Source organism: Eleutherodactylus coqui, chromosome 4, assembly GCF_035609145.1.
Source record: "Eleutherodactylus coqui strain aEleCoq1 chromosome 4, aEleCoq1.hap1, whole genome shotgun sequence".
In the NCBI taxonomy this organism is placed as follows: domain Eukaryota; kingdom Metazoa; phylum Chordata; class Amphibia; order Anura; family Eleutherodactylidae; genus Eleutherodactylus; species Eleutherodactylus coqui.
This window is the reverse complement of record NC_089840.1, coordinates 156,854,902-156,868,510: the sequence shown is the minus strand read 5'-3', so window position 1 is coordinate 156,868,510 and position 13,609 is coordinate 156,854,902. Positions and strand designations below refer to the sequence as shown.

Below are 13,609 nucleotides of genomic sequence, written 5' to 3'. Positions count from 1 at the left end.
AAACACCAGTACCAAATTAACTCGGGCGAAGCCGGGTATATCAGCTAGTACTGTATAAATGCTTTTTTTTTACTACAGCGGCATCCCCATTGAAATCAATGGGAGAGCTTTGCGATCCTCTGCCAGGGAAATCTTTACTAGTTATTAGTGTATCTTGATGCCACCAGAAGTAGTGGTGGAGTCAACATACAAGCAGTGTGAGAGGTGGTTGACGCCCCCTGTTTCTCAGTGTCTCTCACCCGTCCTCTGCCTCACAGGTCCTCCCAGCAGAAGAACAGCGGTCTCCGGCTCTCTATTCCGCCCGTGCTCAGGTGCGGCATTGGGCTCCCAGCTGCGCAGACGAAGGTCACGGGTCTGCGCCTGTCTCCACCATCGTCGCCGTACCAGGAGCGCTGAACAAACAGTGGCTTTCTCCTCCTGTCTCCCCCATCCTGGCCCGCGGCGTCGGCCTCCCAGCGGCGGTGCAGACTTTGCGGCCTCTCCAGCTGTATCCCCCAGGCTGAGGATGACAGCTACAATCGAGGCCAATAAGGTGAGAGGTGGGGGTGGGGAGTTGCAGTACAGCACCGCAGACATGGAATCGCTGGGCGGCCATGACCAATGCGCGGCGGTGCCGTGGCGGGAGGTGGGGTTCTCCAATGCTCTGGCATTTGTGGCTGCTGGACAGACTTCTAGCACAGGACCTCTGTGGCAGAGGGCTGCGGTCGGCGTGCAGGAACAGCCAGCGGGGGACAGCAATGGTGCAGGGGATGCAGTTAAAACAGGCAAGCAGTTTGCCAACACCGACAGCCAAATAGCCAATGTAGCCCCAGCTACAGGAATCCCAACCCCTGCTATAAACAGCCTGCTCGTAGGACCTACATCAAGACTGCCAATCGGGAGCTGGGGGTGTGACAGGGGCGTTCTCCCTGTCAAACCCCTAGCTTCCGGTGGTGTCAAGATACAGTAATACTTCTTTACTCCCTGCGGGGAGTCTCCTTGTCACTGACTGTGACAGTGTTAAGTGATGAGGGAATTCCCAGCGTGGAATGCAAAGCAGGCTCATAACCAGAGTTTTTGCTCTTGAATCAAAGCCTGCTCGCTCGCAAACTGAGGCACTCACCAGCCAAGGTATAACTGTATGTATATATTATATAACACACACACACACTCACACACTCACTCCTTCGTGGGGAGGGGGGGTGAGTGGCATCTGCGCTTTTGGGCGGTACTGCAGGGTATACAGACGTGTAGGGCGCCCTTTGTTGTTACGTTACCCAATTCACTAGTTAGTAGGGAGACGCGTGCTGACGGCGAGTGAGCGCACTACGGCCCGCGGCCTCCCACCTGCCGGGTGGTTGTAGAAAGGTCTTATCCTCGCCGGCAGCAGCAGCTCAATTCGGTCCAGCGCCCGGTGATAAAACGCCCTCAGCCCGACCGCCGCCATCTTCCCGTCCGGAGTTTGTCCCCAGCGACCAGCAGAGCGCGTCCCCACAAGGTCGATGCCAAATCCTCCCGTCCGCAGGGCCGGTGTGACGTCACGCTCATGTGACCTGCGTGGGAGGAGCCGCTCGGCGGCGCTCTTGTCCGGGTTGTGAGCGGAGGACTCTGAAAAGTGTTGGTGTCCTGGAAGACCATCAGCCTGTCGGCAGCCGCAGCCCTAATGTGCTAGGAGCTCTGGGTGACTGGGGTGCAATATTCTTCTTGGCCTGGGAACTTTTAGAGTGCTCTGAGCTGCAATGCTCTGCATAAACTGAGTACTTTGGCTGTACTCTGATGTAATGCTCTGGACGGCCTGGGAGCTTTTGAGTGCACTGGGATGCAATGCTGCTTTGTTTGCACTGAGGGCTCTGGCATGCCATGCTGCTTGCCCTGGGGGCTCTGGTGGCACCTCACTAGTTCTCTCTTTTTACTTCTGGCTTCCTTTCTGTTCTTCCATGTCAGACCACAGGGAACAGGGCTTGCATCAGACGGGGCAAGCACTAACTTTCTCCTGGCCAAGCCAAACGCATTTGCTCTTCCAGTGCATGCTCCACTCCTAACCTGCAGCCTGCTAGTGAATGACCTGCTGCTCAGGACTGAAAGCACCCCCAAACCCCTCCAATGTGCACTCTCTTTCGGGTGTCCCAGTCCATGGTTACGGCCATGGAATGCCTCTCCTCGCAATCACAACCTCTTGTCCTCCATTCACCTCCCAGGGTGAATCTGAGGTTCTAGGAAACATCTCTAAGCAGGGCAGATCTCAGAAGTGCATGAAGGCATCCCTTTCCTGCTCTTTATCGGAATTCCCTAGAGGCCAGACCTTCTCTTGGGCAGCATCCCTGGAATATTCCTCATCTGTAGGTGATCAACTCTCCTTAGACAAGATTTTACAATCTGATTTGGACTAATTCAGATTTCAATGGCTCCTCTAAAACAAAGGATATGGTATAGAGTCTCATATCATTTGTACGAGAAACCCTACAGCTCAAGGACACAGACACAGCAGCACCTCAGGGTGAAGTCACTTTTAGGTGCTTTCGCCGTGTCCACAGGTATTTCAGTAACCATTCTGAGTTTCATGATGTACTAACTAAAGAATAGAAAGAGCCAGAAAAACATTTACAAAGCCCCAGGTACCTGGACATCATTTATCCTTTTCTGGCCAAGCTGGTGTCTGAATTGGCATCCTCTCCTCCGTCAATCCACCTGTGCACTCCATACCAAATCTACCACCTTGGCTTTAGCTGATGCAGTCTCCCTAAAGAAGACCACGGAGATATAAAGTGAAGCTCTTGCCAAGTCTGCCTTTTGACCCAGCCACCTCCTTCCTATGTCTGGACTCCAAGGCCATATCTGCCTGCCCTAAACAACTTTGCAGTGGTAGCCTTTCTGGGGTCCCGACCGAGGAGTTGGCAGTGAGAGGGAAATATATGTGTATGTAGGTAGAAGATATGGATATATATATATATACTAGCTGATATACCCGGCTTCGCCTGAGTTAATTTGGTACTGGTGTTTATCTGGTGTTCACACGGAAAATCTTATGAAGTCGTGGTTACTTTAGAGATACTGAAGAAAAACATATATTCACCATTTTGCATAGTTCTCTGCGTTACCCAGGAAACACCACGTGGAGGTAACCATGCAACATTTCCTTTATACAAAATGACATCAGGAAGTGAGAGAATTAGATTCCATACGTAAAATTTCGACGCCAATTCTTTTGCGCTAGAATTGAATAATCGAGTTGGGACCTATGAACTTTTCCTATTTATGACATAATCAATGCTCGTGTCAAATTTCACGTTTCTATGACACCGGAAAGTGAGAAAATTAGATTCCGTACGTAAAACTTGGACGCTAATTCTTTTGCCCTTAGAATTTAATAATTGAGTTGGGACCCATTAGCTTGTCCTATTTATGACATAATCAATGCTCATGCCAAATTTCACGTTTCTATGATACCGGAAAGTGAGAAAATTACATTCCACACGTAAAATTTCTACGCCAATTCTTTTGTGCTAGAATTGAATAATCGAGTTGCGACCTATGAAATTTTCCTATTTATGACATAATCAATGCTCGTGCCAAATTTCCTGTTTCTATGACACCGGAAAGTGAGAAAATTACATTCCGCACGTAAAATTTGGATGCTAATTCTTTTGCGCTAGAATTGAATAATCGAGTTGGGACCTATGAACTTTTCCTATTTATGACATAATCAATGCTCGTGCCAAATTTCACGTTTCTATGACACCGGAAAGTGAGAAAATTAGATTCCGTACGTAAAATTTGGACGCTAATTCTTTTGCGCATAGAATTGAATAATCGAGTTGGGACCTATTAACTTTTCCTATTTATGACATATTCAATGCTCGTGCCAAATTTGAAGTTTCTATGACATTGGGAAGTGAGAGATTTAGATTATGTACGTTAAATTTCGACGCCAATTCTTTTGTGCTAGAATTGAATAATCGAGTTGGGACCCAATTACTTTTCCTATTTTGGAGATAATCTATGCTTGTGCCAAAATTCATGTTTCTACGACATCGGGAAGTTGGAGAACTTTTGGCGAGTCAGTGAATGAGTCAATGAGGGCTTTCAGCTTTATATATATATATATATATATATATATATAGATAAATATAGCTATATGTCCTTCCTTTTTTATACGTGTGCTAATACTACGCAATACGGTAATGAAAAAAACTTAATATGGACCTTAATGATAATTGAGTAGATATTACACCAGAGTTTTGCAAGAACAGAGAAATGTAATCTGAAGCTAATAGAAGAACAGAATGCCTGACTACGTAACTCCTTGCAAAAAGACTGGAAACTGGAAGTGTCTTACCTGGATAATGATTAACTTAACTGCCTATATGATTAACCCTGCCTCAGGCGGAACTGCAGACATTACATATATGGATATGCGGTGGATTTCAGCCAATAGGACAATAAGACAGTCCCGCATTCCTAGTGACACAGCAAGGGTTATAAAACAGCATGTAACCTGCAATAAAGCGCGCAGTTACTCCCCGTATGAAGAATTATACCAGATCTCTGTGTGTGGTGTTTTTTCTTTACCGCCAGCAACGGGGCATTGGGGTGGGCCTGATTGGTGCTGTACGCAGAAATTTCCCTGATAGGCAGATCAGATCTGTTAATCAGATTGCCATGCCAGTAAATATCTCTGCTTGGCATCTTTGGAACCTATCTATTTGGCCCCAAGTTCTACAAAATTATTTCTGAGGCTACTGGCGGCAAAAGCTCCCTATTAGGGCCCACACCCACTTGCGTTTTTAACGTTGCGATATCGCTGCGTTTTTTTAACGTGATTGTCAATGGGACTTTCTAATGTTAAAAATGCATTGCAAGTTGGTGATTTGCAATTTTTGTGGGATGCATTTTTAACATTAGAAAGTCCCATTGACAACTGCGTTAAAAAATGCAGCGATATCGCGAGAAAAAAACGTGCAAGAAAAACGCAAGTCTACAGGAGCCCTTTCCCGTTCCAGACCCAAGCAGTCAAACCACAGTGGAAAGCATGCTCCCTTCTTGTCCTTTAACTAATGCTCCTGCTCATGCACATAAAACCCATGTACTTCCCAAGAGAAAAGATGACTAGCTTTCAACCCCAGCCACCATGGCAACCTCATGCCCAACCAGGCCGCCATCTTCAGGTTAGAGGTTCGCAAGTTCATTTCTGCCTAAAAAGGCACCTCCACCCAAGTTCTCTACTCAAGTGGAAGAACGATTCCTCGTGTTACAGGGCATTTGGTTATTGGCCATCAAGGATGCTTAGGTTAAAAAGGTGATCTCCACTAGGTGCAAGATAGAATTTTCATATATTCCCCCACAATTGTTTGTTTCTGTCTTATTCTCCCATCTCCCCCTCTCGCTTCAGGTTTTAAGCAAGCTCTTCATTCACTTTTGGACCTAGGCATCATTGTTCTGGTTCCCCTTCAATAAAGGTTCACAAGCTTCAATTCGAACCTGTTCGTCACCCCCAAAAAGGTCGGCACAGTCCACCCCATCCTGGACCTGAAACATCTGAACCGGTATATCCATCTTTGCTATTTCCAAATGAGTCCCTGTGCTCTGTGATAGCTTCTACAGAGCCCAATAAGTTCCTATCCTTGGTGAACGTTCTCTATGCTTATTTGCACATCCCACCACCCCCACATCAGCGTTTCCTCCACTGTGTGATTCAGTCTACCCACTTCCAATTTGTGGCACTTCCATTGGGGTTGGCCATGGCAACTGATGTCTGCATAAAGCTCATGGCAGCAGTCATGGCGATCCAGGGAAGTTGTGGTCATTCCATACCTGACCACATCCTAATCAAAGCCTTCTCGAGGGAAACTACCTCTTGGAAAGTCTAATTATCACTGCAGAGACTTTCACTCACTTTGGCTGGATTGTCAACGATCCAGATTCCTGCCTTATCCCTTTCCTATGCATTCTTTTTTTGGGAATGCTGTTCAACATGTATTGTGCACGTGTCCTCACCACAGATGATGCGCTCTTTCGAGTCCAAAGTTTTCTCTTGAGTTGTTCTCTTCTTCCAGTCAGATTTTTTTATGAGCATCCTGGACAAAGATGGTGGCCGCAATAGAAGTGGTTTCTTTTACTCAATTCTACTCCAGATCCCTGCAGAGGATATTTCTTGCCACTTGGAACCAGTCTATCATTGGACCTTTGCATTCACCTCCAAAACCACCTGAAACGATCTCTGTTGTGGTTACTCTGATCCTCCTGGGTTGATCCTTCCTTCCAGTTTGCTGGGTTGATCCTTACTTCCTTCCTGGCTGGGCGTATGTTTTTCTTCACCACAGAATTCAGGGTCACTGGACTTCTCTGGATTCAAGTCTGACCACCCATATCCTGGAGCTCGGAGCAGTCTTTCTCTCCATGTCTTTGGTATAGGCTCCTTGGCAGGGTATCTCGTGCAGATCCAGACAGAAAATGGCATGGCATACCTCAATCATCAGGGCAGCATCAGTAGGGGTGCAACCATGGTGGAGGCAGCTTATATCGTGTTCCCGAACATCCACAGTTTTAAGTGTGCTTCGAAAATGTAACTCTTTAGGGAGGCCTATCATATCCCCTAATGTAATGCCTTTGTATTTACGCCTATTCTACATTTTCCCTCAGAACCTAACCCCATTTACCTAGCAGTATTTCCTATACCTGATACATGCAAATGCATCTTATATCTGTACATATGAAGATGCCAGCTACTCACCGGCTCATACAGAAAAGAAGCTCTGGTACCTCATGCAATACCCCTACTTCCTCATAGATTGTAAGCTTTTGTGAGCAGGACCTTCACTCCTACTGTTCCAATTGTTTAGTACTTTAACCCCTTCCAATCCAGTTTTGGACTCAGAGTTTCCTAAAAGGCTTTCTCTTTTTGTTGTTATACAATGGAGCCATCGGCTGGTTAAAGCCAGTGTGTGTGCGCCAGAGAGGCTCCAACAGAGGAGTGGCTTGCAATAGACGGTAAGAATACCCTGTTGAACGTTTTCTGACATTGGAGCTGTACAAGCTTCATTAAGAATGTAAGAAGACATCAGACAGTGGATTTGAAAGGGTTAATATTAATACTGTATGTAATATCTGATTTTTGTCTATACATGTACCACTAATCTGTAAAGTGTTGTGGAAGATGCTGGCGCTATATAAAAAAAGATTATTATTGTTGCTACCTGTGTTTCCTTTTTTTTTTTAAAGGCCTTCTAAGGAGCCACCACAATAAACCTACAGGGATTGCTCTCTAGCCAAACGCCCGCTAGAGTCTCATATTCCTACATAAAACAAATGCAATGCTAGTAGGCAGAGGGACTCCATCATTTAGCCAACTTGAGCTAGCATTGTAGGTAAGGTCCCCTGGTGCAAGCACCAATTCATGACTGACTCTAGGGTGACGTCATATTGTGATGATTCTTGGCAGACTGTTTTTGCTTTCTTCAGTCATCTTTTACCCCCCCAGCAAGCTGGATACTTATTTTACCTACCTTGGAAGGATGAATGGCTGAGTCAACCTTGAGCTGGCTACCTGAACCAATATTTAGATTGAACCTTCAGGTCGTGAGCTAGAGTGTACGACTGCATTTCTGCTGCCTTTACACTCTGCGCCACACAAGGCTCTCCTAGAGCTATCATTCTACTGTAGAAACATCTAATTCCTAGAAGGCCATAGAATGTCAGATCCCTGTACAAAACAAGGTCCATTTCAATGGGCAGAGGCACCTGCCCATTCCCCACTAGGATTTGTCATTCTCATATAGAGTAAGCTAAATCCTAGTGGGCAGAGGGACCTAATCCTTTGGCCCACTAGAGCTTGTATTATATAGAGGATGCTATACTTTACTAGTCAAAGGCACTTAGTCCTTCAGCCCACTAGGATGTAGCATTTTCATAAAAAGCAAGCAAAATCCTGTGTTACGATCGTGTGGGCAAAATTAGCACAGAGCCCACACGATCGTACCCAAAAGGGACTGAATGAGTTCACGGGTTTCACCAGGGTCACACGGTTTTCTGGCAAACTGTCCCAGTTCTACACGGCTGGTGGAATTGGTCCTACCTAAGCAGGGACATTGCCGCAATAAGGGCAGCCCAGCAGTTTTCGGATCTGGGCCCTAGCTGATCCTAGGAGCCACACACCAGAACAGGACGCATTAACATGCCACATGACAGGGACTGAACAACAGGACACACAGAGCCAGAATACACAGCATACAGCAGCCACAATGCAACCACTAATAGCAGATAATAGGCTGAAAATAAATGCGAGCTGTTAGTTCGTACATTGGCCAATGAACTTAAGTTGCAAGCCCCGGCAAGGCCCCTTGTATCTTGCAGTCCCTACACTAACAAGACAAATCTAATAGAGGGCCCTAGGGGCCAACCTAGCGCAGACATAGCAAACAAGCACAGCAAACCAAACTGACACAAAATAAACGTACAAACGGACATGAACAGCAAGGCACAGATCACACAGCAAGCTGCAACAAAACACAGATAGCAGGTCACACAGCAAACTTCAACAGACAAGGATTCATGATTGCTCACCCTTAACACCAGACAGACTGACAAGGAGCTGGGTTTATATGTGAGCACAGACCCAGGAGATTGGCTAGCAGGAAGTACCACACCCAGCCAGCTCAATCAATTAACCCTGTGAGGACTGTGCTACTAGGAAGCTTAGAACTACAGATCCCAGCAGCACACGTAATATTTAGTATCTAAAGAGCAAGCTAAGTCCTCATGTTCCAAATGACCTTGTCCTTTAGCCCACTAGGATTTAGCATTCTCAGATAGAGTAAGCTGCATCCTAGTAGGCAGAGGAACCTGATCATTTAGCCCAATAGAGCTAGAATTCATATATTGAAAGTTAAACTTGTTCCTTTAGTCCACTAGGATTTAGCATTCTCAGATGGAGCAACTTAAGAGAAATCTTGTCAGGGCTTGAACCTACCGCCTCTTGCAATTCCAGTCAGCAGCTCTCTCTGCTAGGCTATTCAGGACTTGGACAGTTGCCTTGCTGAAAAATTAGCCTTGTTCTGTATTTCCCAGTTACCTAGTTCCTGCCACCTTGTCCTGACACCACTCATGTTCCTGATTGCATTTCCTATATAAGCCTAGCCCTGACACTTCTTCAGAGCTCCCAACCTATAATCAAGCTCCACTGCTGCCTGCTCCCCTGCTACTACAACCGTGACCACTTGCTAACAATCTGGCATCCACTTGACTATACTTTGTCTCATCTTCTGTACTGCAACTGTGACCACCTGCTAATGACCCGGCTTCCTCCCAAATACTCTCCAGTCTGGCTCGGTTACTACACTTGGGCTCCAAATCCAGTGTGGGTAAGACCTTACAAATCTGGTCATTCAGCCCAAGAGAGTGAGCATTCATTCATATATGGACACAGATAACCCTCTACTTGTCGTAAGGTTTTGGTTCTTTAGCTCTTTAGGATTTATAATTCTCATATAAAGCAAGCTAAAACCTAGTGAACAGAAAGACCTGGTCCTTTAGCCCACTAGAGCTAGCATTCATATATGGATAAGGTTAAACCATACTGGTCAGAGGGACCTGGTCCTTTAGTGCAGTGGGATTTAGCATTCTCAACAGGCTACATCCTAGTGGGTAGAGGAACCAGGTCCTTCAGCCCAAGAGAGCTAGCATTCTTATATGGACAAATATAAATGATACTTGTCAGAAGGACCTGGTCCCTTAGCCCAATAGAGTGATCATTCTTACATACAGAAGGCTAAACCCTACTGGTCAGAGGGACCTGGTGCTTTAGCCCATTAGGAATTAGCATTTTTTTATTGATTTATTTTATTGCGTTCTTAAAGAAAATTAGTTATAAGTTGTTGCAGCCAATTAATTTACAGAATTTATTAATGCTTTAAACTTATTGTGTAAGAGATGTGTAAGAAATTAATTCCTTTTTTTCTTTTACAAACTACCAAAAACAACACAAAAAATCTTTACCTGAAGGTAGCCAGAATTTTATTAAACTTGATATCCACCTCACATCTGTAGGTTACATAAACTTGCAAAACAAAACACTAGAGGAATCAGAAAGTCCATAACTCTTATGTATCTTCTGTTATGGATTGGTACTAAGTGTAACCGATGATGAATATCTGGCCCCTTCCTGATTAAAAGCTTCAAGGCCTGAGGCTTGTGCATGCACAGAAGAATCACAGTGACACGTAGTTCAGCTGAATGAAACTTCTTTATTCTAATCAAGCTGCATGGGTTTTATAGAAAGTGTGCATAGTTAATACATTATGAAGTACGACTGTAGCTGATTGGTGATTATCTTGTATGGGTCTCTTCCTCCAGGAGCTGATGTCCTTATCTTGGAATTCCTAGGACTAGGGAGTTGCCATATTCAGTAGACAATGGGAGGGGGTTAGTCAGCACTTTCAGACAGGCAGCTGTGTTAGTAGTGAGGAAAAGAAACACATATTTGCAATAGGCATTTTACTTAGTTTATTATAATCCATTACAATTCTATAGACTTAGATAAGTATCCTTTACCCATCTAGGATTTAGACTGTTCTATACGCTAAATCCTGCTGAGCTCAAGGACCAAGTCCCTCTCACATAGAGGAATCTAAATCCCAGTGGGAAAAGGACCTGCACCTCTAACCTTCGATAAATCTCATAGAAGTAATTGAGTTACACAAATCAGTGTTCCCCAACTCCAGTACTCAGGGACCGCCAACAGGCCATGTTTTCAGGATTTCCTCAATATTGCACAGGTGATGTAATTATTGTGAGTGCCTTAGACCTTGCCAGAGGTGCTCTTACCATAGGATATCCTGAAAACATGACCTGTTTGTGGTCCCTGAGGACTGGAGTTGGGGACCCCTGACACAAACCACTTAGCACAGTGCTTCATGCAGATTCTGTAACTTGGGAGGTAAGAAAACAGTGTAGTTCACATTCTATGCTTTGTGTAACTGATTGACTTCTATGGGAGTTACGGAAATAGCGCAGCAAACCCTACGTGGCTGTTTTCACAATCTAAACCAGTGGTTCCTATTGTGAGCATTATTGCCCCCTGGGGGGTGATTTTACTACTCAAGGGGGTGGTGGAATGAAAAGGGGCAGCAGGGGGGCATTGGAAAATAGAGGGTGTGGTAGGGGGACATTCTGTGTTTGCTTTGTTGATTATTTTTTTTTTTCATCTAGTAACTACATTTTTCTAAAAATTAGTTGTGACACCTTGGTTTACGTCGATAATCCATCCGAAAACAATTGGTGAAGTCCGAAACCGACGACACCAAGGCAGTTATTTCCGTATGAATCACTTATATGTAATGGGAGTTGTGTGCGGCCTGCGCGCCTCTATCATATAATGCATGACTTTTATAACATCATGACTCCGCTACAGATCAATGACACTTCATTACACTGGATAACCTACTGCACAACCTAACCCGCTGTATTCCATAATGCCGCTGATTGGCTGGAACTGCTTCAAACTTTCACTTGTGTGGGTCTCTGAGAGTTGTAGTCTCTGTGGATGCAAGTATCTTTTCAGAATGCTAATATAAACTATAACTTCCAGAGACACACACAATTGAAAGCTCCAGCCAATCAGTGGCATTATGGGTTAGATTGATTTTTAGGTTATCCAGTGTTATTGATCTGTAGCGAAGTCATGGAGTTATAAAAGTCATGCATCATTATATGATAGAGTGACATAAGCAGTGCATTCTTGAAGCATATTCATAAAAAATGGCTGAGAAGAAGAAATGCCATCAATATTCCAATGAATACTTGAAATACGTATTCATTCCTTCTCCTACAAACAGACAGCTTCCCTTGTGCCTCGTTTTTGAAAACCCATTTTCGAATGAAGATATGAAACCTTGGAGACTGACTGATCACCTTGCAAAAATGCATTCAAAGTGGTTAAACCTATTTCATTTTTCCAAGGTTTAAAGTCAAAGTTTGAGAACCGTAGCACTGTAGGCAAGCTATTTGGAAAATCTGCTCTCTATGCTGACAAAGGTTTCCTTGCTTCCTATAAAGTACCTTTATTAATAGCACAATGTGGCAAATCACATACTATTGAGGAAACACTTGTGCTGCCCGCAGTTAAAGAGATTGTCAGTACTATACTGGGGCCTGACGTGTGTGCCATGGTGAAATTGATTCCTTTGAGTAATGACACCATTTCAATAAGAATTGACAAGATGGCTGCTGGATGTGTTAAAGAACAGAGAATTTGTAATGCAAATTGATGAGTTAACAGTTAGAGACAATGAAGCATTGCTGCTAGCTTATGTTCGTTTCATAATCAGAATGAAGAGGTAGAAGAACTGTTGTTTACCAGAAATTCAACCACCGATGCGAAAGGCTCCTTTATATACAAAAGAGTGGAAGAACTTTTCCAAGTCAAAAAACATCCCTTTAACAAATGTACTTACTTGTGCAACCAACAGAGCTGCATCTATGATTGGTCAATATTACCATAGCCCATTTATACTGCTATACCTGGCATAATGGCACTCCACTGTGTGATCCATTGGCAGCACCTTGTTGCTAAACATTTATGTGAGAGATTGTATGATTCTCTGCACTATGTAACTAATGCTGTTAACAAGATAAAAGTGCTCTCTCGCTTATGCATGTACAGAATTTTTGACACAGTAGTCAAGTTTCTTTGGCCATCTGATCCAAGCCTTTGTGATGCAATCGAACTATGACATTTTGACGTTGTCTATCTTGTAGACATATTTGACAAACTCAAAGAGGTCAACACAAAGCTACAAGAGACAAAATGAATTTAATTAAGGCTATTGGTATAATCTCTTCCTTCTTTGCTAAACTGAACCTTCAAACCAATAAACTGAGTCGACCCAAGCTCTGTCAGTTTTCAAGAAATTGCACGCGAAGATGAAGACAAACTTCAAGATGCAAACTGAGGGCTCAGGCACACGGGCGCATCGGTGCCTGTGTTACTGCACCTAGCAGACGGCCGTCTCTCTGCAGTACCAGAAGAAAGAACATGTGACCGGCTTCATTGCCGGTCATGTGTTCTTTCAGCAGCGCTGGAGAAAAACGGCCGTCTTCAGGTACGGCCGTCTTCTAACTGACAGTCACACGGGCGCATCAACGCCGTTGTACGGGTGCCGATGCGCCCGTGTGACTGAGCCCTTAGATGTTTTTTGCTCACACCTCAAACAAGCCATAGAAGACATGCAAACTAGGTTTTATGACCCATGTACCCTTTAAATACCAACGTGTGTGCTCAATTCATTTCCCACAGACGCAGGAGAAATTCATCCCAGATTACAAGAGCAGTTGCTCCTGTTAGCTTTTCCATCTATGTACTTAGTTGAGAGGGGCTTCAACGCGGTTCGGCAGCTCCTGACTAAAGCTAGAGAAAAACTTCAGATATGTGTAAGGGGTGACTTGAGACTGCAGTTGATGGAGAGAACAAGATATTGTGAAATTGGCATCAGCTCATCAAGTTCATTAAGACACGGATTGATTGTAGCAAACATTATTATTAGTCGAATTTCATTGTTCTTGCATTTTAATTAGTCTTCTGACCATTAAAAATTAAGGTGCATCTTGCATTTTCTTTATATGTTGTACGTTTCTATCG

The 13,609-nt window shown here is 44.4% G+C and overlaps 1 protein-coding gene across 2 annotated transcripts in view; it reads right to left on the bottom strand.

The window, feature by feature from the left end:
• The window catches only part of MPC2 (mitochondrial pyruvate carrier 2), a 43,008-nt gene extending 41,474 nt beyond the window's left edge, over positions 1-1,534 (bottom strand). Inside the window, exon 1 of one of the 2 annotated variants that reach the window (XM_066600331.1) lies at positions 1,327-1,534. In XM_066600331.1, the coding sequence (XP_066456428.1) occupies positions 1,327-1,426 (100 nt within the window). In that variant the 5' untranslated portion in view covers positions 1,427-1,534. The remainder of the gene's footprint in view (positions 1-1,326) is intronic. The other variant, XM_066600330.1, reaches the window with a different exon arrangement.
• Between the last annotated feature and the right edge of the window lie 12,075 nt (positions 1,535-13,609).